This window comes from Anarhichas minor, unplaced genomic scaffold (genome assembly GCF_050575085.1).
Source record: "Anarhichas minor isolate MPS153535 unplaced genomic scaffold, ASM5057508v1 ptg000074l, whole genome shotgun sequence".
NCBI classification, from domain to species: domain Eukaryota; kingdom Metazoa; phylum Chordata; class Actinopteri; order Perciformes; family Anarhichadidae; genus Anarhichas; species Anarhichas minor.
Genome location: NW_027466520.1, coordinates 4,411,129 through 4,438,690, shown reverse-complemented (window position 1 = coordinate 4,438,690; position 27,562 = coordinate 4,411,129). Strand labels below are relative to the sequence as shown.

Genomic DNA, 27,562 nt, shown 5'->3' with positions numbered 1-27,562 from the left:
GAATTAATACTGCCGTGGCCCCAAGTTTTCCATGTTTGAATTAGTTTGTGGCAATTTGATTAAACACAACTTTATTTATGGATATAAAATACTTAAAGTCTTAACTATGTGACCCCTCTACAAGACTAAGCTGCACAACCCACCTGGTCTGATATTATATAACCTTCTTTTAAATAAATAAAATGGTGATGATGCAGTGAATTTGGGCCTTTGGGAGCAGCTGAGGGTCGGAGGCAATCCTTCTATTTTTCTATACATATATTAGGCTTTATTATTTATTTGTAGGCTACATTGTTTTAATGTATGTAGGGCAATGCTTTTTCTATTTGTGCCATGTAGGTTTGCTCAGCGTTAATGAAAGCCTCTTAGAACACAGGGCCTCCTTATTAAGGAACAAAGGCCCTTTCTCTTCGTATTAACATATTACACAGCCTTCTGCCCTGTTCTGGTTTGGGGGGACTATTGCTAAGCTCTGGGTCTGAAACCAGATTTAGTTGGTATGTGTTTATGCTGTCATAAATAAACTACATAAGTCCAAATATTCACAAAACAGAAAAGAAGAAAACCAAAACGATGGACATAAATTCAAACCAACATGGGACCTGCACATGCCAAGACAAGAAATATAATGTGAAATAAAATTGAATCAGAACTGTTTCTTGCCAAGTGTTACATAAGGAATTTGGCTAGGTGAATGGTGCATAGCAATAAACACATATGAGACATCATTTAAAAATATTTTCAATAAAATATGGTAAACAAACAAACAAATAACAGTACGTTAAAACAAGTATATTATTACTGTTTCAGGAGTATATTTATAGAGAAAATATGTGCAAGGGTGTGTTACTGTAAGAACTATATATATATATATAAATATATATATTACATATTTAAAATATAATAAACTATAAATTGCATATATCTTCCTTTGAAACTGTGCCCCAGTCTGCCCCTCCATTAAAATAAATGTTCTTGCTTCAGATTGAGTTGGCTCCATGAGCCGCCATTGCTGTAAAAAAAACAAAAAAAGGTCCATTGGAGTGAGCGGTCCATTGGAGTCACGTCATCTCCGCCGAAATCGTTGGTTTACGTAAAACGGGAACGCCCACGTGGGCGTTCCCGTTTTACGTAAACCAACGATTTCTACGTGGGCGTTCTCGTTCGACGTCGCGGCTTCAATCAGACAGAAGACCCGTCTGAAAATACACTGTGCGCACGTACAGGAGACTTTACGGTATTGCGCTCCATCTCTCTCTCTCTCTCTCTCTCTCTCTGCGCACCACCGTGCTCGTGTGGCGGCAGCTCGCGGCTGCAGGATCCGACAAACACTTGAGTGACGCGCGTGGAAGACGGTCGAACAATTCAAGACAAAAAACAATACAACAGCCGATTTATCTGAGGCGAGCGATGACCGCAGTGGACTCATCCGGGGATCATTTCGCTTCGCCGCCGACCGAGCTTCCACTCCCGCGGTGCTTCAGTGGGAACAGACAGACAATCTGAACACCCCTCCCCTCATTTCGCAACCTATTCTGCATGCATGAAGTCTGGGATTGATTTCTCCTCCATGTTCAGTGGAGTCCAGCGACCTTGCAATGTGTAGCCTAGTGTAGGCTAGTTGTTATCTGAAGGAGGGGTTGCTGGGTTGCTGTGTTTAAAAGCAGTATCAGTTTTTCTCTGCAACATGTTTTGAGCGCAAAGGCTGAAGAGCGGCTGCTGTTGTCGTGGAGGAGGAGGTGTAGGAGGAGGTGTGTGTGTGTGGGGGGGGGTTCTTCACTGCGCATACAAGCGGCGGACCGTCTCTGCGCTACCGCCGCGTCTGGCTCCATTACGCACAGAGGAGGTCTTTTTTTGGGGGGGGGGGGGGGGGTTGTTCTGGTTAATCTGGAAATACACGGTGGTTAAAAAATGACGATGTCCGTCCCGGAGAGGAAATCAGGATCGGAGGGGAAGGAGGAGGAGAGCGAGGATGAGAGCGAGATCTTGGAGGAGAGCCCGTGCGGCCGCTGGCAGAAACGGAAAGAGCAGGTTGGTTCTGATTTGTCTGTGTGTGTGTGTGTGTGTGTGTACATGTGTATGTGTTTCCTTTAAATGCAAATTGCTCGTTGGTCAGGAACTAATAAGGTTGCCCCCTCTGATCACGCTGGACATCCTCTGTTATGCAACTCTTGAGTCAGGTCGAGGTCTTGTTGTCCCGTGGTGTTTTGCAGCATACATCTTTAACACAGTGACAGATATCCGGTGAGCTGCTCAGCGCACATAATAAAAACAGTCTATTTCACTGTGACAGCGATAGTTTGCTCATTTCACCCCAACACCACTGTCAGTTCTCACTTCTTGATCTGCAGGATTTCTTATTAGGATGTTGACATTGAACCAGGAGTTTATGATACACTCTGACACTTAATTCGGGTTTGCAAATCAGACAAACACACTGTGGGCGTGTAAAACAAGTGGCACTCCCTCCTTTTATTACCTGACATGGTGGATCATAAACAGCATGATGCATGCAGGTATTAGAGGAAGCAGGAGACTTTTTGCATCATGCAAAATGTACTTAATTTAAAGGGCTTAAAATAGACAAACTGTCAAAACATTTGTTGGTATCAGCTTCTTAAATATGACTTTTTTTGTTGTTGCTTGTATATAATCAAGGTTTTGGATTGTTGGTTGGACAAAACAGGCAATTTGAAGATGTCACCTTTGTTTAATTTAATAGAAATTAATACATTTAATACACAAAACGACGAGTCAAAATAGGTGCATCAGTTTCAATCCACCAACTGATCGATCAACTCAGTGTTTCAGCTCTTATTTGATTTATGTAGCAAAGAAATGAGCCTCTGATGGATTTACAGTCCAGATGTACAATGACGTATTTCTTTAAACGCTCCATCCTGAGAATGAAACTTTAAAAAAAGAAAAAGAAGCTTTTTTGTTGCAGCTCTTTTCTTAAAAGCATTCTCAGCAGGTTCAGTTAACGTGTGAAGGGGCTGATTTGCAGGGTGAGCAGCTGAAGGCTACTGTGTGCTTGTGGCAGAAATGACTACAGGTCAAATGGTTGTCCCAGATCTACGGCTTTATTCATGACTCAGCACCACTCCAGACAATACATTAGCAGCAGTAAAGAAAATAACCCCTCAGCTTCCTCAACCATGAATAATCCCATGTTTGTTTAATGCAGCACAGTTTCAGTGAAACGCGTCCACATGCTCCGTGTGACGGCTATGAGGCATCAAACAGTCCAGTTATTATCAGAGGGAAGAAACAGACATCCAAATGTCTTTTTTTGTGAAGTAGGCATCGGCTACACGACCGGCTCCAGATAAGGCAGAGGGAGTTTTAAGTTGAAGGTTATCTCTCGAACGCACACGGCGTCCTCTGAGCGCCGCCATCACCTGACCTCTCTGCTCTTTCTGTGCCATTGAGCACTCAAACACACACACACACACACAGACTTCCCCACTCTGATGTTTTTCCACCCATTGATTATCTATCTGTCATATGTCCATTCAACCCCCACTGAGAGCGTCCGACACGTAGGGCTGGTTGATGTTGATGTTGCTCCAGTGAAGATCCATATCCGAATATCTGTACGTTTCTGATATCGGCATGTGTACAGTAACATAAAATATCCAAATTCATGTTCAATGGGATGAACTCTGTCTGGTTTACATTACAGACAAAAGTCATTATACATTGATTATTTTTATTCATATTAAGAAGCAGATACTGACTCAAATTTCAAAATTATCATTTTGCACTCAATTTCTTAATAAAATGAGAAAATAATCAGTACTTTTCTTTTGTCCTATATTTAATCCCCACAGGATTATAAAAACAAACGTGTGGTTATTTCACACAGAGTATTTATTCATGGAATTATCAGAAAACATTTATCGTGATATATATATCGGGATAGAATATTTTGGCCATATCGCCAAGCTCTAGTGGGAAGCGTAATCCTGTTGAGCTCCAACTAATTACAATTAATCTGTCAATTTTATCTCCGTTTGGGTGATTGTTCGCCTATAAAAGTTCAGGAAATAGTAAAAAATGGCCATCATAAGACCAAGAATACCAAGGGGTTGTCTTAAATTCGCTCATTTTGTTCAACCAACGATCCCAAAAACCAAAAAGATATTCAGTTTACACTGACTAAAAGCAGACAAAAGCAGCACATCCTCATATTTGAGAAGATGGAACCAGCACGTTCAGCCCTTTTGATTGACAAATTCAGAATCAGATCTATTACCAAGTAGGTTGTTTTCACATACTAAATAATATAGGCGAGTATTGCAAAAATCAAGAAACATAAATATAGAATAGAATAATATACAGTAGAATATGAAAAAGTATTATATATCTGAAAAATGGAAGAGCTGTGCAGTTTTTAGAAGTGGTAGTTTTGTAAAGAAATGTGCAAAATGTATTAACCGCTGCGGTATGAGCTTATGATTTGTTTATGTTATTGTTTTTTATACTGGTGCAAAACAAGACGGGAAACATTTGCTTCATGCTTCAAGAATAACAAAATAAACTCGTGTGACATTATCTCTGTGGGGACGAGCTGAGCCAGTCACTGTTGCCAACACATTATTAAAGCAGCTCCAGCGGGTTGAAACCGTACCTGCTGGAACCGTGGAAGTCGCCCTCATGTTGTGTGCGGTACAGTTATATGAAATAATCCTCGTGTTTTGGTGCCATGTGAATTCTCGGTAAATAAGTCAGTGGGGGAAAGTTCAGGAGACACGCTGCCATATCTGTTATGCAGCTCAGATAATACAATAAACACAGGCTACAGTCACATAGGGCTGTTTTCTCAGGTGGGAATGGTTTAAGTGGATGAATGTGTTGCCTTCAAAGTCGGTTTATCCCTCAACACACAGAGTATTGATTTTTCTGAGGGACTGAACTCTGTTGGTGGTGTTGGAAAGCAAAGCTGTGTGAGCTGAAGCACAACAACTGTAAAGGAAGTGTGGTGCATTGTGGGTTATTATACAAACTCTTTCCCTGGCTCAGATGTTAGTGGGAAAACAAAAAAATATTTACAACACAAGATGCAACAAGAAGTTAATTAAACAGTTGGTGGTTTAACAGCTAGTTCTCTATTCCAGGAACTAATCAATTAAAATGGGTGGATACTTGTTGACATACAAGCCTGCCGCTCTCTTTGTTAACAAGATTCACTGACTGATGGCACGTATCCTCTGATTGAGTCATCTGTGCTTTCCCACAATGTGGACATTCACACTATATAAAAAAAATTAAAAAAAAAAGACAACGCAGTGACTCACAAAATATTGCTATTGAGACATGCATCTGACAAAAGCTGCAGTTTGATCTTTGCAGAAACAAATTAGTAAATTCCTGCTTATATTTCTGTGAAGATCAGACATGTGATGCTCTAAAGTGGAGGTTTTCAAACTGTGAGACAAAGGTACTGTACGTAGCGAAAGGTAAAAGTGCATCGCTGCTGTTCTAAAAGCAATGGAGAAGGTAGTTATTGTGTCGCCCACTGATCTAGTCTGCTTATTTAGTAGCCAACGGTTGAGCTTTGTGAATTGCTGACACAGCACATATAAACCCGTAGCGCCAGATTCAGCGTCAAAGTTCGTGCTCCTTCTCAGAGTTACACCTCAGTCAAATCTGAAGACAACGACATGATACACATTAGGCATGCCGATAATTAACCGTTTAAAACGTTAACCGACAATAAAAAAACGAGGCTCAACCGTCTCCATATATAGTTCCTGTTCCCTTCTCTAAAGACTGATTGTCTGTCATAACAGCACAGTGTGAGTTACGTCTGCCGGATATCCCCCCCTGTGATTTTAGCTCCATGCTGCGGCCCGATGGACCTCCTGAAGTTCCCCACACTGTGGGTGCACCTGCAGCAATCCTTCCAGTGATTGCTGCATCTTCTATTTCCAGGACCTGCCTCCCGTCTGCTTTACAGAGTGATGAAAATGAGGCGGCCTGGGTCGGGGCCAGACTTCATTCATTTGTCATGGCGTTAATTCGCGAGCGCAGATGAATATGTGAGGGTTGAATTCGGTGGGCAGGTGCCGCTTTCTGCACTTGCGTGTTAAGCAAAATCACGTGCATGTGTTGGCGCTCGCACGCATGCGTCAGGATCGAGAAACTCGAGGCAATGAGGTAGCATAGTGTAGCACATACAGCCAGGTGTAAGCAATATGACAACCACCTCATACTGCAGTTGTTCTGTTTCTCAGAAGACATTTTGACATTTAGCAGTAAAAATAATGGTGCTGAATTCCATTTAACTGGTTTTGTTTGGCTTACTGGCACACTTAAATAGAACCTGTGTGTTACACAGGCCGGCTTGTTCTCTGAAGGGCTGCGTCCTTTCCACAGTATGAAAATAGAGCTTATAGGGAGTACAATTAGAAACAACCACAGCAGTGTAACGTCACAAAGTAATCACAAAATCAGATATGGTACGTTGCTAGTGTGTTATGTGGGTTGTAATGCTGCAACAAATGACTATTTTCATTCATTAGGATTGTTTGTTGATAATCATTTAGGCTATAAAGTGTAAAGAAATTGTGAAGAACACACATTTTATGTTACCAAAGCCCTAAATGATGTCTTCATGTTGATGTTGTGTCCGACTAACACGTCAAAACCAAAATATATTCAGCTTGCAAGGACATAAAACAGACAAAAAAGCATAAAATCCCAATTTTTTCATTTCCAGACAAGTTGTATAATTGTAGCTTTTGGATGTTTTCCATGTCTGAGGCCGTAAAGACGAGCCATTAATCGGCACAAACAACCCCTCCATAGGCCTGTGTCAAGTTGTGTCTTGCAGTAGGCGCTGCCTGCCCCGAGGTGCATCCTCCTCATGACTTTACACTCCATAGTGATCCAGCAGTGCAAGCATGTTCGCTGCCTTGACAGCTTGACAGCTGCCCTACGAGGAATGACATCCACTCAGATTTCCCTGGAGGGGAAACGGAGCAGGTCACAGTCGGCTTTGATCCACCTGTTAATGCGTTGGCTCTGCTAGCCGCGCTCCTTCCCGCCCGTCGCTCAGGGCTTTTCTCGGAAAAACATTCACACCCATTCGTTCCTAGAATACAAAATACTGATTCGTGCAGATGTCCGATGGCGTTTTTTGGTTGTTGTTACCCACACTAGCACTTTGGTCCAGCCTGAAATATCTCAGCAACTATTTGATGGATTGACATGAAACTTTGTACAGATATTCGTGGTCGCCAGAGAATGAATCCTATGGACTTTTGGTGTTCCCTGGACTTTTCATTTAGTACCACCATGAGGGTGAGCTCTTAGTAAAATATCTCAATAACTATAGAATGGATTGCCATGGATATCGGTGCAGATATTCATGGTTCACAGAAGATAAATCCTAATGACTTTTGTGATCCACTGTCTTTACCACTAGCGCCACCGTGAGATTGATATTTGTGGGTTTGAGTGAAATGTCTCATCAGCTGTTAGATGGATTGTATCTACACTGTAATGTTCCCCACAGGATGGATTGTAATAACTTCCCCTGACTCATCTAGCGCCATTATCAGTTTTTACTCATTGCTCAGCATCTAGACAAGGATGCTATTACTAACCTCCATCTTGAAGGAAATGTCCACCCTCAGATACGCTGTTCTCATCAGCTTGTAATATTGAGTGCATTCCAGGAGTTCATTTGAGAGTACGTGTGGTAGCTGCAGCTGGCATCTAAACTTTATTGCGGGTTGACAGGAGAGGAGGGAAAACGTCTCCACAAAGAGTCTTGTGTTAGCAAGATAATTACATAAGAAAACTGTGTAGTTCTTATCTGCACTGCACAGAGTTGAGAAAAACAGTTGTTCCCGCAGATTATTTGTTTAAGGCCTCAAAGTCATGTGTGTGACAAACTTACATTCCTTCAATTTAATCATTTACACCGTTGAAAAACGTAATTTGTTCCCTTACACCACATCTGCATCATATTGTAGGACAATAAAAACAAATAGGAATACTACTTGCGTCAACCTCCCAGTTGTAGTTGTTTGTAGGAAAGATGAGGAATTTCTCTCACCCAACTTCGCCCAATAGTATAAATAGCAGAAGTGTCAACAAACTGAAGACTAGGGATGTTAATAATTAACCTTTTACCCGTTAACAATAAGGCTGCTTAATAACATCAGTTAAACAATAAAAGAAAAAAAAAGCTGAACTAAATTCGGAGGAGGGGCTTATCACTAAAATGAGAAAAGCATTTAATTAATCAACACATAAACAGTGCGCACACTGCGCTGCTGCTTTCACAATCGCAGCTAAAACATTACTGCTAACTTCATACTCACTGTCTCTCACACACGGCGGCCCGCCAGGCTTGCAATACACTTTACTGAAAACCGCTGACAGTATGCCAGGCAGACATGCAGCCGACAACCACGCAGCTGAACCAAAAAGACTTAGTGGGAAAGTGTCTGCTACATCGTGGCTGTTTAACTCCTCCGGACGGGGTAAACTGGGGACTCGGTTTCCTGTTTTGCTCACACACAGTAGCTGGAGGTAAATGATGGATTTAAGCTGTTTGTGCATCATTTGTTGTTGCAGCTGGGCGACTTGTTAGCACTTTAACCACAGCTACCCTGCAAGCAAGGCACTAATCTTGTTAATGATCGGTTAACGAGGGTCAGACAAGATATTCAAAGTCAGCATCCCTAATGTAAACAATGCACAATTTAAAATAATCTATTCAAAAAGTGGCTTTGCAAATGTTTTATGAGAGAGAAAATTTTAGAGCTCAAGGAAAATGAGGGAATCATTTAACAGAAATATTACATAATATATGAATAATATACATGTTTGTGGTAAATTGTGAGTCTTGACAGAATGTCTTGCTTTTAGGTTTAAAGACATCAAAGTCTATTATCTGACCCGTTTGTTTTTTTCCTGCTGTAACTTCATTGTAGCTGTCCTGAATGTCATGTTTGGACAGTTAAGAACTGCAAATACACCAAAGAACAAGTTACAAACAGTAGTTTTAAAGTATGTCAGGAGTGTTCAGAGCTGCTGTTTCTGTCACTGCATTACAGTAAACAACGTTTTAGGCCCCACCATGAACAGACCTCGCATCAAGCATTCATATCTGACCCTTTTGGGCCTTTTAGCGCTTTCAGGTTACGATTCGTAACCGAGGAAGTCGTCGGATGGTGCGATCCTGAGGGATCCTGTCACCTAGGTGGTGAAATGTGAGCGGGTTGGGCCAGCGAAAGCCTCTGGTGGGGTCATCAAGTCTGATGGGATATACAGAGCGGTGTCTGTCAGCGTTTTCCACTCCAGCTGTGTGAAATGGAGCTACCCGGATTTTGTGCCAGTCGGACGGGAAAGCCTGCATGAAAAGGAATCCTCCAGGAATGGCAGACGTGTCTGCAGGCTTTCACGGAGCTGTCATAGAGGTTCACGTCACAGGACTTTAATGCCTCTGAGAAATGCCTCGAACTTACTCAAGCATGCTCTACACACGTGGCAAGATCATTCAAAGACTGCTGTTTCCTAGAGTCGTCTTTCACATGGCTGTGTTTAAATGTTGGCAAACCTCAGCTTTCATATTTCTTGTATCCCTGAATTTCATGAGGATTATGGCAGTTATCACACAGCAACAGAAGTTGTAACAGCACCATTTAGATTTGCATGATTCAAACTTTATAATCAGTATTTCTTCTTCAAATGGACTGTGGTGAACTCAGATGCTGTAATTAATATTCAGTTTCCTGTCCTTTCTTTGGGTAACTCGACAAATGTAAACCGTGTGACAATGAGACACCATACCAGGAATGTATTAGTTGATACTAGGGTGACATTTTTGACCAGTAATATAGCAGCAATATAGCAGCAACCAGTAATATAGCAGCAGCTAAACCACAGCAGAGGTGAAGAGCACCCGTGATGGAAAGGCATTCTGGGATATGAACCAAATATCAACAACTATCAAGTACCAAAAGATGGCATCAATTTTCTGCTCAGATTTATACTCTAGTTTACTTTCTATTTGATCAGATAGTTCCTGATTTAAATAAAGATTTTTACAGTTTATTTTAGGCAAAGTTCCTCTTTGGCTGCACGTGTGAAAACTGCATTTACACCAGGAACCTTATTTTGGAGGGAAATCTCAGAAGGAAGTGAGGCAGCAGTCTGTTCTGCAGAATGCGCCCTTTTAAAAACGTACGTAAAAATATGTACGAACCTCTGACGTATCACAGTGGAAACACAACTGAGGGAGTTTCCCTGTACACATGCAGAGCTTTGTCTTGTGATTCTGATGCACACACACTTAAGTTATAATAATACTAACTACTAATAGTTCCTGCCTTGCATTGTGACGTGACGCCTTTAATGACGCTCAGACCGCACAGAGCAACAAGACTTTAAAGGTGCAGTTATAGCCAGGTTGCTTTTGTTATTGTTTCACCCCCGCAAAGGCCAAGGTCCTCCACCACCTCACATCTGCCCCGACGTTCCATGTATGTCAAACAATAAAAAAAACATTACACCGATCCTTGTGAGTGATCGCACCGCTGCAGGCGGGTGAGAAAAGGGTGCGTAAAGCCTCTAATAACACGACTAACTCTGTAAAGACTTGTGTTGTACCTACCAATAAAGGAGGGATACCACATGCATGTTTCATATACACACACACGCCTTTTACGGCGTCAAAGGGAGCTTCCCTCTCTTTATTGACCGGCTGATATGAGAACTCTGTGTGCGCATGTTTCAAAGTGTTGATTCGTTCCTCTTCAACACAGACGGCTCCTATCTTTACCTTTGAAGCCAAATATAGATATGTGTGTGTGTGTGTGTGTGTGTGTGTGTGCATAAATATGCACGTTAAAAAGGGACGTAGCAAGAGTTGGACCTTGTGGAGAAACATTGCACACATTCATGTTTAAATATGTAAGAAACGTATTATTTATGGCATTTATTTTTAATCTAGATTTCATTCATTGTATTGTGAGAGATCTCTATTTCAATCTTTGGTCTTTTATTCGTAACTCATCGTCTCCTTCTACTTTGTTTTCGTACAGTGAGATGAAATCTGGTTTGGAGGAGGGCTGAAGCCCCGCTGCAGCGTTATTTTACCACCCGTCTCACAATATCGCCAAGTAATATAACACTTTTGAATTGCTGCAATTCATCATTCCGTTAATAACTAAAAGGTACAAATGTTGTACTCTAACCCTCGTGTTTTCTGAACCGTCCTCCCCCCTAATGATTTTCCTACAGTCCCTAAAGCAATAAGAAGAAGACTAAAGGAAAAATGCAATAACTTCTTCACGTGTTTCAACACTTGAAAAGAAAAGTCTACGCTCACAGCTCGGGTGGTAATCTGATTCGAGCATAAAATGAAAATATATGAACAAAATCATCAATTCCTGGGCTGTGTGATTGTTTACTCCAGTGTTGTTGCCCGAGGCCTCTTTACCTGCAGCTCTTCTCCCCATGAGCTCAAATAACATGTCGTGTCTCACAAGCTGAAATCAGACCTCCACTCACTCGTAAATCTGCTGTTGTCTCCGCGATCCTAATTTGCATTCAGAATTTGAATGCGTCTGTGTTGTTCGTGCAGCTCCGGCCGGCTGAAAAAGTAAAGCAGGTTCGCTCTCGCGCAGGAGTTGAATTAGAAGTGCATCCCTGCAGCCATCAGTCAGTGAGATGGCTGATGAATTAAATATGGTGCAGGTGAATGAAAGCCCCCCCCACCCTGCGCCGCACGGGGATGATCAGGGCGGCAGCTGCCATCGAGGACATGGAGGTCCTGTCCTTTGAATTTCCACTTGACCTCATCATCGTCACGAGGAAAAGATAATATGATTGCAGCCGTGAGCTGTAAAATCTAATATATTGTAAAGAGCTCCTAGTAAACCTTCAAACTCATGGAAAACTGAACTCGTAGGATGGTATTTTACCCGCCTGTCTGTCGGCCCTGGTGATGACAACACACTCTGCAGCGCTTGGTGTCTTGTGTGGAAACTGTGGACAGGTAGCTGAGGGTTAGATAAACAGACACCATCCCCCCCACCCCCCACGTGGTGCCTTTACAGACACTCCTATTGAGCTTTGTCTGTCAGGTTACATAACAACAACAGGCACACAAAAAAAAGCAGCTTGCTGTCTCCATCTGCCAACAGGCTTTTGTTTGAACACGTGCTGAAGAGCCATCTCAGGTTGACTCTAACTCTTACGCCTAATCTCCCCTGGAAGATAAACGCCGCATGATAAACACAACTCTTTCTGCCCCCTCATCGTATTCATATCTACTTTACCTTTTCTCCACATGAGGCTTCTTTAACGGGCGCAGCAGCCGTTTGACTAATAGCTGCGAGGGAGAAGCTTCGACTCGCACCCCTCTAAAGTGGTTCCTTCTGCTCTGCAATGTTGTTTTCTTGCTCCTGTCCTCCAGTAATGGGAGTGGTACGAGCTAATGTTAGTCCCAACATGCACGAGCACGCCGCCACTGCGCTTTTAGCGGTTTGCTGGCCGGCCACTGTGGCAAACACTCAATAAGCCTGTTTGGCAAGCCTTTTGAGCTTTTACCCTGAGTCACCCCCTTTTTTGCTTGCTGGAAACCTGTACTGCAGTAACCTCTGCTGGAGACGCAGAAGAGAAGGGGGGGGGGGGGGGGGGTTGGAGCTCACATAACATATTGCTCTTCCGCTGGGGTTTGTAGTGGCAATGAAGCAAGCTGAGTGTGGGGATTTACAAGCAGGAGTTGGGTAATCCGGTGGGCAGAAATTACCCCGCTTTATGGAGAACTTAAAGACTCGCGCAGACTCCGCCAGACCCTGTTAAGCTCCTCCAGTTTCAGAGGCGAAGCAAACACACATGTCTCTTTAGCAGCCTTGTTGAAAACCGCTGATTCTATTCCAAGAACTGGAAGGTCTGGACGGGGGGGGGGGGGGGGGAGTGACCGACCTGTTGCAAAACTCCATTCTTGTTTTGTAACCCTTCTCTACTCTTTGTTTGGTGCCAAAATACTGTGTGAGTGAGTTTTGTTGGTGAAACTAAGTGATTGTAGTCAGAACGGGGGCTCACAAACTTTAGTTGACGTCATTGAGTGCAAGAAGTTGCCCGGGCTCCAAATAATCAATGAGCTATGAAATAGCAGACATTTCTGTGGCCAGGAAAGAGTGAGGCTCAAATCTAATGTGTTCAGTATAAGTGTTTCTGTCTTTCTGTCTCAAATTAAATGGAGTAAGAAGAAGTGCTGTATTTGCCTGTGAAGTGTACTCTTTAGTGCACTGCTTGAGTAAACGCGCTTAGTTACATTCCACCGCTGACCACAGACGGCTGGAGAGCAGTCGTATAAGGCCGAATAAGTCTGAGAAGAAGATGACTTGCTTTTCTCACCGTGGGAAGAACCACGGAGCCATCCGGAGACTTGAGTCTGCGAGGCCAGACACTGGGACTGGGCCAGCGTTGAAAGAGCGTGTTCCTGTTCAAGACAGACGCTGGAAAGGAGAACGTTCTATCAGTGGGATGTTTGTGTTATTCGCTGAGAAGGCTTAATTTCTCACTGTGTTGACGTGACATGAATTGTGAGTATAGTAAGCAGCAATAAATCAGTCTCGGAGAGAAGAGCCGTTGGGGATTCGTACAAATTTTCTACAATTATGACTCAGCACTTTCACAAGTGTCTGAGTCATTGTAATAGATGTAAGGTTGTTGAAGGAGTTTTCCTGCATGTGAAGAGACGTTTTATCATGTGAAGTCCGGACAATGTCCAGATTCTCTGGACGTTTCCCACACATGAAGCACTGGACAGGAGATGGTCCGTGTCAGACGCGGTCTCACCTACTGGGGATACTCCGTTATGGTTTAAACGAGGGGTGGTGCCCAGGTTAATGCAGGACGTGCTGCAAAAACGCAGCGGTCACGTAGCCGATTTGTAATTTCAGCCATAGAATTTTTCCAGTGTTGAGCCAGACGGATGTCAACGTGACCAACACGCCCACTCGCTGTGAACTCAATGACCGGCTCTGTTCACACATGGACTCAATGGGACTCAGCACAGGATTTGTACTGTGGAGCTGGCATGGTAAAGTCCATTTAATGTCCAGTCTGAATGATTCGGACATTTGCGTTCTCACATACAGCTGCAATAACAGAACAGAGAATACAGCTGTTTTAACAGAGCCTGATAGTGGATTACGTTAGAGGACAGTCACGTGGGTGCTGATGTGTGATATAAGGCAGAGTGTTATTTCTCTCTGTCCACTCATGATGCTTCATATGTTCATCAGACAAAACTTACAACTCATATTTAGCAGGATTCACAGACGGAGTTCTTCATTAATGAAACATAAAAACAACATAAATGCTTGTCTATGCTATTTAATGTCTATTTTGTAAGAAATGAATCTCTCTGTACTCCTTTTACCCTGTAAATGTTTCAAATGTCAGCTCTTATCTTCTTTATCTTAAGAGGTTGAGCAGGAAAATGAGTAAACACACACTGTAGTTACTCAGATAAACACCGACCTTGTGCTGTTTCTTTCCACTGGAAACACGTTTTTATTGGTTGAGCTGAGTTTGTGTGTTTTTAAAGGGCGGGGGGGCTTTTCAGCTCACTGACTCGCTCGCCGGCTCCATGAAGGTTCATGGGTTTGACAAGGACAGAGTTATGCTCGGGGTTCACAGCAGAGTGATGCTCTGATGCTAGGAGAGCTGGTTGAAAGTTGATTATTCAATAAAGAAACAGAAGATTAAACGTTATCAATCGATTCAATCAGTGAATTCATGAATGTTTCCAGTTTTCAGCTTCTCAAATATTGAGAACTGCTGATTTTGCCCTCTCACAATTTTGTTTTTGCAAAGTGCAATTCACAAAACATTCAGGTAGCAATTTAGCTAAATAGCAAATATGCAATACATCAAATAATAATAAAATAAGTACTGGAATATTTTGAGTAGGGCTTGGTTATCCAAATATTAATCAAAACATGTCTATAGCAGAAGAAAACTGAGCATGGAAAAGCTATGGTCAGATTCATCTCTTGTGATATTTTGGGATCTAAATCACGTTGGAAAATGACAATACATGATTCATCCTGAGTGTGGTTCAAGGAAGTACTAGTCTCATTTATGGATCAAAAGAAAACTTCATCCCTTTTTGAGAGACATTGAGCAACGTTTTGTAAATAAATGGATCCTCAAACGATTTTTAAAAACGTTTTAGTATCTGTATCAAAACTAAGCGTTTACATGCGTACAGTATGTAACGCTCATCCACATGCTGCCGCCTCTGTCCTGCAGGCAGACGTGCGATTTCTGTGGAATCGCTGTTAAACCGGTTAAAAGCTTCAGCTGTGGTTCTGTCTCCCCCGCTGGCCCTATAAATCTGCAGCTTTGTCACGGGGACAATGGGAGCGGGGACGGCGTGGCTCGTGTAATCTCGCAGCCCCGGTACAGACTGATGCACAGACGATGCTCTGAACCTGGACAGACACTGCACCTGCACAAACCACACAGTTTCTAATCTTTTGTGAAGGCCTCACGATGCTTATTTTGTCCCAGTTTTGTGAGAAAGAAAAGTCAAGGCTGACTCTCTTTGTTGAAGAGTTTTTTGTTAGCAGGACCAATTTGATTTTATCTCAACCTTTTTATTAAAATGGGTCATTTTTAACAGCGCAACAGGATGTGAAAGTCTACTTTTCTGTTTTTAGTTTTCAGCAGAGCTTCATTAAAAGAGGCTGAATACTTTCCCTGTGATTTCCACTGTTGTGTCCTGTTTTTGTTTGTTTGTTTAGTCTCCCCTTTGTATCCATCTGCTCTTGCTGTCCTACATTCCTCTTCGTGGGGAGCTTTAACTGCTCCATGAGAAAATGAATAAGTGAGACGTGATGGTGGGCCGATCTGTCTAATAACTCGTGAGCCTGTGTGACCTTGTGTGTCAAACCTGGCAGCAGTTTGATTTAGATAATGTGTGAAATGGAGGGCATTAATCTGATAAAATGCTCCGGACATGTTAACACGATTTTGTCTTATGATTTAAAATCGCCCATGCAGACGCTTTCATCTGACTGTGAATGAAGAGCGTTGATTGTTGCCCATTTCCTGTCCCCTGCTTGACTTGTCACGGCTGGTGCCATCACGTTATTCTTCACGCTGAGCGGACACACACACACACATTATCCGACCTGATTGTGTGCTGCACATGTGACATCCTGGGGGTGACGGAGAGAGAGGGAGCTGTGGAGGCGGACCGTGGAGCGGGTTTGGGTCAGCTGCTGAAGGTCAGCGGACGGTCAGTGGCTCAAGGCCCCGACGCTGACCGGACAGGAACAAGGAGTGTGAGACGGCTCATCATCAGACGGGCAGCGGGAGCTCTCGATGACTGTACTCACTGCAGAGTCTGGTTTATTTTGGTGTTTGCTCATTAGCACATTTGTGTAATGGATCAGTGTTTATGGATGGAAAAGGGGACGTGCAGGCAAGAAGTCTGAGTAATATTTTACTGCAGAAAAATGGAAGCGTTGATTCAGAGATGTAGACATTTACTTACTAGGATCGGTCTGGATATATCGATTCAATGAGTAACGATATAATATCGATGCAAAGTCCTTTATTTTGAAATTCCCGTGGCACGTCTGTGTCACCAATTTCCGTCTAAGCGCACCTCCTTCTTACAGAGACCAGTAATGATATTGTCAACAACCAGCGACCTTTCCTCCATAAGACCGCTGCTTGTTCTCCGTTTGAAACGAGAAGTCAACGTTGATTTATTTGTCACTAACTTGCGTACTTTGGTGTTATTTGAACCCAAATGACGATCTTTTCCTCAACTTAACTAAGGAGTTTCGTTGCCTCAACCTAACTGAGTTGTTTCCTGTGACGACAGAAATTTATTTTGAAAAGACCGTGTGCTACATTCACACGAGAGAAAATTGACACGTGTTGCCCAAAAAATAAGGATTTATCTTTTTGTAAGATATCATATGTTGTATGAGAAAACTTTATCTAATTACCTGTATTTTTTAGGTAATAGCAGTTTCTTTTTTTTAAATAGGCACTATCTAACAATGTGCTTGAAACAATGCGCACCTTATTCCCTTATTCACACATCCACATTGTGCAGAGACAGACCAGATTTTTGCATTTTCCACAACATTTCATGTGCAAATCTTTGATCCTGCTCCTCCTTGATGCTGGTGAAATCTCAGAGAGAGAGAGAGAGAGAGAGAGAAAGAAGCACAAACAGCAGAAAGAAGTCTGCGCTCATTTACATACAGTGCAGACACCGAGCGAGTATCTAGCACAGAGTGATGCAGATTACTTGGGTGTTGCCTGTACAAAATCTACTTCTTAAATATTAACGCGGTGCGGCGTATAGGCTCATCGTCGAGGTATGAGGTGTAGGAGGAGGCGAGGTACTGACGTCTGGGAGACAAAGCGCTTTGTCGCTAAAGCTTGGACCCACACACAGTCTGAGACAAAGACACTCTTTCATACGAGATGCCTGAGCTACCGTACTGACGTTTAGCCGTCTGCTAATCCTCCCTCTGTCCCTTTAACGCGCACCTTTTCTAATTTTGAGATGAGCCAGTGCAAGTGTGGTATACCATAAGTCGATGCAGCTGTGCACAGATAGCAGGGTGTGTCTATCAGTAACATACAACACTGCACAGCATGATACAATTCAACCGCACCACAAACTACATCCTTCTATACTGTTCCACACAGTCAACAACACCCCTCTTAAAAACTGAACAGGATTTATTGCCGGGCAGTTTTATTAGACTGCATCACTTCTAGCTCAGTTTACTCTGCAGGGTGCTGCAGGAGAGTCCTAAAATCTGGTAATGAGTCAGCATTTTTTCACATCCGGTTCCCTTGTCTCCCTTCGTCTCAGGGAAAATGGGTTTTTTGTTTCGATGCCTGAAATAAGGTCTGTGGTTAACACAAGCGGAAGAGATTTCAACTGTTTGTTCTACAATACGCGTCTAAAAGAATGACGGTTGCTATCAAGTGGCTAAATTAAACTACTAAACGCCGACTAGTCCGCCTTTACAGCCACGTTGTGTTTACTCGCGCTCATGCTACCGTGGTGTACCTCATTTGTAGCCCAATGTTAGCTTTATACTTTTGCATGTTGCATTCAAGCTACAAAAATCCAAAAAGTGGTGTTTGTTTGCTTATTTTCTGCAATCATCCAAAGTCTAATCAAAAAAATCCCATCGGCTTTTTGTCAAAGGAACCAGTGCGATGCTAACTAAATAACATAAATCATCCCTGCAGCCCTCTAACACATGAGTATGTGACAATATATGAAAATAGTTTGTACACACATCTTTCAAAATACTCTTTTAACCCTCTTTCTTCAAAAACAGTTGGATTGTGAGTAATTTTAAAGACTTTTGATTATTTGATTAACATTTATTGTAGATTATGTATCACAAAATGTGTAGTTTTGGAGCTACATACTGCTGTGTTAACCATGATGGCGGAGTGATACGCTGCTTGTATGTAGAGAGAGAAGTGATGTATTACGTCACCACACAGAGTTCTGTTTTCCTACTTTTGGTGGCCGCCATTAAAGTGGACTAAATTGTGCTGAAGAAGAGGCAGAGGTGGGATTTGAAGTTCGCATGTGTTGCAGTTTCTCTGTTTTGCTCCTGTGCGGTTCTTCTACCACTATTTTTACCTCACAAATCAAAACGATGAGAAATGTGTGGTGAGGTAATGAGAGGTTAGTTTGTCAGCCTTCACGATCCAGTTTCACCCGGCTCGGATGTGGAGTTACCAAACATCAGAATAGAAGTTGTTTTGACATGAACACACGATCCCTTAAATCCCTCTCCGCGCTCTAAACCCACCTCCCTTCCTGCAGCCAATCACAGCCAAGCGGTGTGCTGTTTACGAGTCTCGCGCTACGGCGACCAAGCAAAAACCCCTGGGATGTAAACGTTGGGACAGGGCACCGAGTGTTTCTCAACATCCAGAGAAAATAAACAGCCGAGCCCCGACGCCGGAGGGAAACTGACAATTCCTTCCTGGTGGCTTATTGAAACGAAGGAATTCCCTCCTCTGCCAGCCAGCCGGAGGATTAGGTTCCAGCTCCGTAATACCAGTAATCAGATTATCATCTCTTGTAGAGTGGGAGAAGTGAGATTATATGTTATGTCTCGCCTGCAAAGAGAGATTTACAGCTGCACTGCAGGTTCAGCAATAAGCACACCCAACATTTGGTTCCTTTCATGAATATCAAATCTGAACATTTATAGCGGCGTTTGTGGTCGCGGTGATTGCTGTTTGTCTTCTTGCTTGTTTGGTTCTGTTAACAACCCTCCTGTTGATTGCATCATTGTTATTAGTAACGGATCTACTCTCTGCACCACCGCTTCTGCTGCATAGACGTATGAAAGCAGGTCTGCCCAGCTGAGGCAGCAATATCCTGTGATGGGCAGTCTTTAGTTTGCCGCTGTTGCATAAACACTCGTGGAGCCCCGGGGCCGTCTGCGTCTGCCGGATTATAGACCCAGCCACTGCCTCTTCACTTCACTCCGCTTCCTTTTTTTTTTTTCCCCTCCTTTGTAATTCTTGGATCTCCGGTGCCACATCCTCCATCTTGTTGCCCGTGTCTCGTCGCTCTAAGTCCCTCATCCCTCAATCCTCTCACTTCTCCCTCTCCGTCTCCTGCTAATCCATCTCGTCGCTCGTTACGCAAACTGCTGCTCATCCCATCGCCCCTCTTTACGCTTCATCATGTTATTGCTGGCTGGCCACATTTAACATATCCTCAGCACAGTGAATTGAATCCTCCATCTATCCACGCTGACGCCTTCTAGCGTGTTAATGGATGGAAAACTGAATTGCATGCCGTCTAAACAAAAATGACGGCTCTTTTTTAACTCGCACTCCCAAATACAACTTTTATTAATGGAGCTGCCGCTGTTAATGGATCATGTGGAGCTTTTAGCAGTTATTATAACCACAGGGGTGACGTCAAATTTCTTTAGCAAGGGCACCGCAATGTCTGCAGTTTTGTTTGTACTGCTTTTGTTCACTCACAGCACTCTCGCATAGGTCGTTGCCAAATGTCGACTGTCGACACAGTTCCAGACTAGCTGGTTAACGTGGTGGAACATTTAGCAGCTGAAGCAGACTTTTCCCTCAGGAGTTGTTGGACGTGCAGAGCTACAACGAGCGTCCATCAGATGGACACAAACACGTCCCCAAATGATGTTGTTGCTCCGTATTGATTCATTAATGCGGGGCTTGACAGTGATGTTGGCCAGGTTGCCATTAGTACCACTTTGACAAATTGGCAACCAATCCTTGGCCTTTAGTTGCCCATCAGTGGTAACCACGTTTAAAATAATAAATACATTGAAAACAAAATGTAGCAAACGGGCACCCTAGAATGAATAGATTTTAATTTTTGTTGCATTAGTGATATTTAAATATTGCTGTTGAAGTCACAACCGGAACCAGACAACGCTGCCAGTGCGTTGGTGCTTTTACTGACAGTTTTGGCAACCAAAAACTGATGCCTGGTTGCCAGCCTGGCAGTTGCTTTTAAAGGACAGCGATAAATGAGTACTCAAGATATTGCAGTTGCAGTGTTAGCATTATGCTAAGTCCTGTTGTTTGTCTCTGTCTGCCCCCTGCAGGTGAGCCAAGGTAATGTCCCAGGTGTGGAGAGTGCCTCTCTGGCCATGGACACGGAGGAGGGCGTGGAGGTGGTGTGGAACGAGGTGCTCTTCTCTGACAAGAAGGTCTTCAAAGCACAGGAGGTATTGTGGTTCTTATTCCATACAGCCAAGACAGGCAGTATTTATTCTGTATCTATTCTGAGACTTTATTTGCTTATTTTGTCCAAACCCCAAAGGTATTGATTTAAATAACTTAGAAGCCCAAGAAAACCATGAAATATTATCATGTGAGAAGTTTGAAATAGTGAATTGTTGGCATTTTTGCCTCCAGAATTCTTGATTATCTGCCAGTGAATTTACTGATCGCGTAATGAACTAATTGGTAAAGGCCAGGGGATTTAATGACCTGACTTGGTCCGTGATGTTAAAGTGAAGATGTATGGTTCTTTAGGAGACGATCAAGGAGATGTTTGAGAACCTGATGCAGGTCGAACACCCCAACATCGTCAAGTTCCACAAGTACTGGCTGGACATGAAGGAGAGCCAGGCGAGGGTACGATCTTTCTAATCCTCTCTGGTCTTATTTCTCTACACGCACACTTTATTTAACTCAACTCCATATGCGGCCCACAGGTTATATTCATCACAGAATACATGTCGTCGGGCAGTCTCAAGCAGTTTCTGAAGAAAACTAAGAAGAACCACAAGACTATGAATGTGAAGGTCAGTTTGTTTTCTGGTGTGTCTGTCCCCTGGTGGTGGCGCACAGTACTGCAGTCTATTCAGATCCATATTTCCTGCAGGATTAGAGATGATGTAACAGGACACCCTGGTGGCTCAGTCTGCTCAGACATATATCTCTTTGAAACCTGCTTCTCATCCTCTCTCTTTTCTCTCTTCTGTCTTCTACATCTGCTGTTTTAAAGTCGTAACGTTGCTATGTTTAGCCATTCTCCGCATTATATTCCCGGGAATTAGAGAGGGATTTTTTGTCCTCATGTTGCTCTGTTGCACTATATTTTAGGCCTGGAAGAGATGGTGCACCCAGATTCTCTCTGCCCTCAGGTACTGACTGATTTCTTCCCCAGGATTTTAACATGAGATTTCTATTGTCCCAGTCATCGCATTAACTGGACGCTTTGTTGTTCACTGGCAGTTATCTGCACTCTTGTGAGCCTCCGATAATCCACGCCAACCTGACGTGCGACACCATCTTCATTCAGCACAACGGCCTCATCAAGATCGGCTCAGGTCTGCTTCCTGCAGGGCTTTTTATGTCATTACAACCAGCATAGGAGACCCATGTTGTATCCTCAGACCGTGCAATGTGGGATTTACTGAATACATCTCTGCAATTTTGCAAAACAGAATAAAAACTCAATTATGCTTCATTTTCTTTCCACAGTGTGGCATCGGCTATTTGTTAATGGTAAGATATAGATAATTTCCCTGATAGTTATGTTTTCATTTGTGTCACATCCATCGTCTTATTTCATCTAATGTATCGATACTATTTGTGTCTTCTCTCATCAGTGTTTCCAGATGCCAGCGTCCACAGTAAAGCGCGGCAGCATCGTGACGAGCAGAGGAATCTTCATTTCTTTGCTCCGGAATATGGATGTAAGTGTGATGGAGCGGAGTTTGTGTGTAGCTTTCTGCGGCTTGGTTTCCATCGAAAATCTATCTTCATTCGTTCTTAACTGAGTGATTCACCTCAAAGTGAAAAATGCAGTCGTCACTTTGCTTAATGTGCCTTTAAACTCCGATGAAGTTGGTAATATCGGCAAAATTACTCGACTTAGTTCCTGTAGTTTCATATTCCCACACAATTGCCGCACAATCCAGATGTTTTGTTGACAACAGAGTGTTGATTCTTTTTCCAGAGAATTGTGGGAAGTCTAACGTAATGACTGTAATTTTAGCACACAAAGATAGTGAGATAATGAGACAAAGCATTCATATTATCCCACTCAGACATTTAATGAGATGTTTTGTGCTGCTTTAAGAGCTGTAAAAACATAGATATGGTTAATTATTTGTTTGCAATAACGCTCAATCTGACTACATTTTTATTTTGGGGCAGCTTTTCCTTTTAAAGTTATTCTCTACGACTCACCACCTTCATCTTTGCTTCTCCTTTTCTGTTTCTAGCCGGCGAAGATGATTATGCCATAGACATTTTCTCCTTCGGCATCTGTGCTCTAGAGGTGAGAGAAACAGATCTGTGTGGTCCTCCCCTCCCCCAGAGTGTGTGTGCGTGTGTGTGTGTGTGTGTGTGTGTGTGTGTGTTAATGTGTGATTGTGTTAACCGATTATTTGCACCTCTAGATGGCAGTACTGGAGATCCAGGCCAACGGAGATACTGCTGTGTCCAAGGAAGCTATCGTCAACGCAGGTCAATCTCTGGAAGACCCTCTCATGAGAGTGAGTATAAAAAATACTTCACGTCCTAAATATACACCAGTGCAACCATGGAAACACAAAGACAAACTGTCCCACGTTACACTAGTAACACTCGCCCACATACCACCTTGCTTCCAGGTGTTTATTTCTTACCACATGCCGAGACTTTGTACAGCTTTAGAGTGAACGTTTCAGTAAAACTTTGCCAGGAAATCCAGAACACAGCGCGATGCTCGGGTAAACTGGGTCATACTGTGCAGTCTTGTAGTTATGTGTTGGACCGGTTGCCTTCTGCAGGAGTTCACCCAGTCCTGTTTGCGTCACGAAGCCAAGCTCCGTCCCACGGCTCACGACCTTCTGTTCCACCGAGTCTTGTTCGAGGTCCACTCCCTCAAACTGCTCGCCGCCCACTGCCTCATCAACAACCAGTGTGAGTTTCTCAAGGCCCACGAGCCAAGCTCCACCGAACGAAAGTCTCCTCTTTCAATGCACATCTCCATGTTTACTTGTTCCTGCATGCAGCTGATCAATTTCTAAGGGTTTTGTATATTTGAATCAAATCAGCTGATGTCCTGACTTCTCTTGCATCTACAGATTTGCTCCCAGAAAATTGTGTGGAGGAGAAAACCAAGTCCTTTGACCCCAACGCGGTCATGGCAGAGATTAAACATGATGACAGACAGGGAGTTCAGCTCAAGTAAAGTCTCACAAGCACCTCACATCTTTGTCTACTTGTATTGAATATATATATATATATTGAATATCCTGACATGTGAAGCACAACACTCACTCTGCTCTCCTGTGTGTTTCCTCATGTCCTGTAGGTACTCTCATGTGTCCCCTCTGGAGCTTGACAAGTTTCTGGAGGATGTCAAGTGAGTGTAACCACAGTGTGTAGGACTGGTTTTGTATCAGTGATGTGACTGCAGCATGAGGTTCAACACGTTGTCCTGTCCCCTCTTCAGGAATGGGATCTACCCCTTGATGAACTTCGCGTCGTCCCGGCCTCACCCCGTCCCTCGAGCCCTGTCCTTGTCTCAGGAGCAGGTTGAGACGGTCAAGACGCCGACTCCCGAACCCCAGGAGACAGAGTCAAGAAAGGTTCGGCTTTCAGACGTTAAATATTTTAGATATTAAAGATATTTTTGCTGTGCTGACCCTCTTTCTCTGTTGTGTCGTAGGTTGTTCAGATGCACTGTAATTTGGAGACAAATGAAGAAGGGACCAAAACTCATGTGAGTCACATAGTATTACAGGTACATTTTAGTATAAACTCTTTTGTTGGGCTCCTTAACAATCAAGCATATTGGTCTTTTCTGCCAATAACAATCGACCAACATTTATCGTAGACGTTCAGTCAGTTATGGTGGTTAAACTTAACTTAAATTTGACTTTTTGATCTCTCCCCAGCTCTCTTTGTTTCTGAAGATGGATGACAAACTTCATAGGCAGCTTAGCTGTGACATCCTTCCAAGTAAGTTGACCACAACCGTACCTTAAAGGAGAGGGACAGCTTTATTCTATATTTTTCTTGCTGTCTACAAATTTGATGACAAAGACCAAAACCACCAAAAGCCTCAGTCTGTCTCTCATTACAGTCCGACCTCCCCAGCCTTTCTGTAGCTGTCAGGCCGACATTACCCACGTGGTAACTCGGGAACCGCGTGTGTCAATGGTGTGTTTTTAGTAGTTGTTGGACAAAAATGGAGCTCTATGGCACAGAGGAATAAGCTACAGTATATCAGGCTTTGGATATTCAGACTATACTTGTTAGTTGGATCAATTCTTTTTTCAATTTGGTCTTTTTAGCGGATTTGTTGACAGTTGGAAAAATAGAGAGAATCCCTGTATCCTTAAAAACAACATACACTAACGGTTCATTTTGTGATTTTTGTAACCAAAATATTTCATCAATCTTTCAGCTGACGCCTCCAAAGACCTTGCCAGTGAACTTGTTCACTACGCCTTCATTAATGAGGTAGATATAAAAGCTTCTTTATGTTTGTTCTTCAACAACAGCATTGGTTAAATGTCCTTACTGGGATTTGTTAGCATTTTTAAGCAACTTGTATCTCATCTTTAACATGTCCCGTGTAGGAGGACAGTGAGAAGGTGGCAGGGTTCCTAGAGGACGCCATGTGCCGACACCGGGTCCGAGTGCTGCCCTCTGGGAGCACACAGTGAGGAGGGGTCCCGACAGCGGCTGGCCCCGGACAGAAGGGGCCCGGGCGTTGACCACACGGATCGAGAAAGGGAGGGGGCAAGCGGACAGGATCACACAGCCGAAAAAGAGACAAATACAGAAGGATGCTGGGCGTTGACAGTCCGGACATCATCCCAGTGAGAAAGGGGGAACGCCAGGAACCAAAGGCACCTCTGGTTGGAGGGCTGGAGGCACCATGACTGTGTTCAGCAATCCCACGAAGCAATGGAAGATCGACAAAAACTCCCTGCCTGAAAGGGCTTATCACGCCTTAAGATATCTTGACAGCTTTTCCATAATGCCGCTACTCAGAACGGATATGTTTTACTTATAAATGCAGCAGCTGTGTTTTCAGAAGGACGTTTTATTGCTCATGAGCCTCGTTTGCACTCCAATGTCCACTTTGATTGGTGACGATTTTCTTTGAATTGTAAACAAAGTAATTTACTACAGCCTCTCTCCCGTACAAGCCAGAACCCCTGCGTTTATGACAGTTTTAGGAATTTATTATTCCGTCCAACATGCACTGTTAATACTCATTCAGTTGACTTATTTATTTATGTTTAACTGTGAACAATAGAAGCTTTCCACAAGCCATTTATTTTCTTTCTTTATTTTGATGAAGTTACAAAGTTAACACACCTAACTGCACTCTTGGGTTAAAGGCTTCTTCTCCCAGAGCTAATCACACCATGCCTAAATGTAGTGACGAGCAATGAGATGATGCCTCTCTTTTAGCCTGTAGTGCTCTTAAGGGTTTTCCCTGTGAAAGCGCTCTGAAAGCCAAAGACTTGCAAAGTGCCTGAAATGGCAATGTACTTTGGACAGCATTTCCTAATGAACAGGCACGATACCCAACATAGCGATTTGGAATTTAACAAATTCAGGCTGACTTTTAGTTTTTAAAACCAGATGCATTGATTCTTATTATCTCGTCTCCTATCACGAGTCCGCACAGTCAGCCTGCGTGAATGTGAAGATTGTCACCCAGTAATGGCAGCTCCACTGAGAGCTTCAGCCTTTGTATACTGGACCTGTGGATCATGTGATAATGCTCTCTGCTGCAGTCGATGTGAGTTTTTGAAAGAGCTGCAGCTCATGTGCAAAAATTGGAATAGATCACAGGAAGCATGTGAAGTAAAATCATAGTCTTATATAAATGGGAGGAGGGGTGATGGGGATGTGATCTTAAAACGTGTTAATACAAATTGTTGAAGAATATTACTGCTATACTTACTTTTGCGGTATTTTCCAAAACCATCTGAGCATATTGTCGAATGCTGAGCTTGTGTCTAGAGGTGTTTTAAAGGAAAAATCCACCCAAAAGTCTTTAGGAATGTATGGTTTTAGCATTTTTGTCTTTTACGTACTCATGAACAGTGCTAACCTCTAGAGGTTTACATGGGCCGCAGGTGATAAAACACAATCCAAGATAAAAGAGAGTAACATTTTTGCTTTGAACACTTTCATTTCCCAGGATCAGATCTACTCTAGTTTTATTTCACACAATTTCAGTGTGAACTTTGGAATTGATTGCACTGCAGTCCACACAAAAATAGAAAACACTTCCTCTGCTCGGCCAGATTCTCTTGTCAAGAATCCAATCTTGGCACGTAAAAGAATGTTTGATTGTTCTTTTTCAAAACTGGAGAGCAAAAAAACAATGGTGAATTGTCTGATCGCAGCAGAGTACTTTTTTTTGTTGTTTTTTGTCAGACTCATTTAGCTCTGCTTCATTTGTTTACCGGGTCTGTAAGGTTGAGGCTTCATATACACTGCTGTACAGTCATTGCTTACAGTACTTACTTACTCTACTCTGTGTCCGGCCTTCTTATCAGTGTGTCTCTGAAGACGGGAGTCATGAATTCTCCCAGACATTCACCGACTATGGGCTGTGGTGTACATATTTGTTTGTGGCTATTAAATGGGTTTACTTTCAGACACATTTTCAATACAAAGAAGTGCCACTATTGCTCTCCTTTGATCTAGTAAGCTGCATGTCTTAATAGCCTGCAACCATTCGAAACTTAACATTTTGCCTTTGTCAGTCACAGTTCAGTTTCAGAGGGAACCTGACCAAGAAAATGAATGTTTAGACTGTGCAAACATGAAAAATAAAACATCCATATCAGTCTCATTTTATGTCAAATGACTTCTTTTCCTGTGAAACTGTTGAATGAAATTTGCCTTTTGGATGTGTTCTACTTAAACATTTGTTAAATATTAAGGTTACTACAATTAAATACATGACAATAAATGATATGTGACATGTCTGAATTTATTAGTATTTTTATTTATTTGTTGGACTGTGGTTTAATGTTGATCA

General features: G+C 42.9%; 1 protein-coding gene and 1 long non-coding RNA gene across 3 annotated transcripts; one reads left to right on the top strand and one right to left on the bottom strand.

Moving 5' to 3' along the window:
- The first annotated feature begins 1,209 nt into the window (after positions 1–1,209).
- Positions 1,210–27,513, top strand: nrbp2b (nuclear receptor binding protein 2b). 2 transcript variants are annotated; one of them, XM_076080632.1, is made up of 18 exons: positions 1,210–2,031; positions 20,649–20,771; positions 21,082–21,183; positions 21,264–21,353; positions 21,655–21,695; positions 21,787–21,881; positions 22,036–22,059; positions 22,164–22,250; positions 22,782–22,837; positions 22,959–23,054; positions 23,331–23,463; positions 23,628–23,730; positions 23,858–23,908; positions 23,999–24,134; positions 24,215–24,289; positions 24,444–24,507; positions 24,956–25,011; positions 25,131–27,513. In XM_076080632.1, exons 1-18 carry the CDS (start codon positions 1,912–1,914, stop codon positions 25,215–25,217), a joined length of 1,539 nt encoding a protein of 512 aa, XP_075936747.1. In that variant the 5' UTR covers positions 1,210–1,911; the 3' UTR covers positions 25,218–27,513. The 2 variants fall into 2 exon arrangements, with proteins under 2 accessions (XP_075936747.1, XP_075936748.1); XM_076080633.1 differs by having other exon boundaries at positions 1,211–2,031; positions 24,215–24,268.
- LOC142937609 (uncharacterized) lies at positions 2,701–13,304 on the bottom strand. The gene is made up of 2 exons (XR_012949422.1): positions 12,303–13,304; positions 2,701–12,009 (listed from the first exon to the last, which is right to left on the bottom strand). It is a non-coding gene; the product is annotated as an uncharacterized LOC142937609 (long non-coding RNA).
- Positions 27,514–27,562: the final 49 nt, after the last annotated feature.

Excerpts from the sequence above, each read along its gene's own strand:
- nrbp2b (XM_076080632.1), top strand. The coding sequence starts at position 1,912 with ATGACGATGTCCGTCCCGGAGAGGAAATCAGGATCGGAGGGGAAGGAG. Across the intron at positions 22,838-22,958 it reads TCGGCATCTGTGCTCTAGAG|ATGGCAGTACTGGAGATCCA; the intron begins GTGAGAGAAACA and ends TTGCACCTCTAG. Across the intron at positions 23,909-23,998 it reads AAGTTTCTGGAGGATGTCAA|GAATGGGATCTACCCCTTGA; the intron begins GTGAGTGTAACC and ends TCCCCTCTTCAG.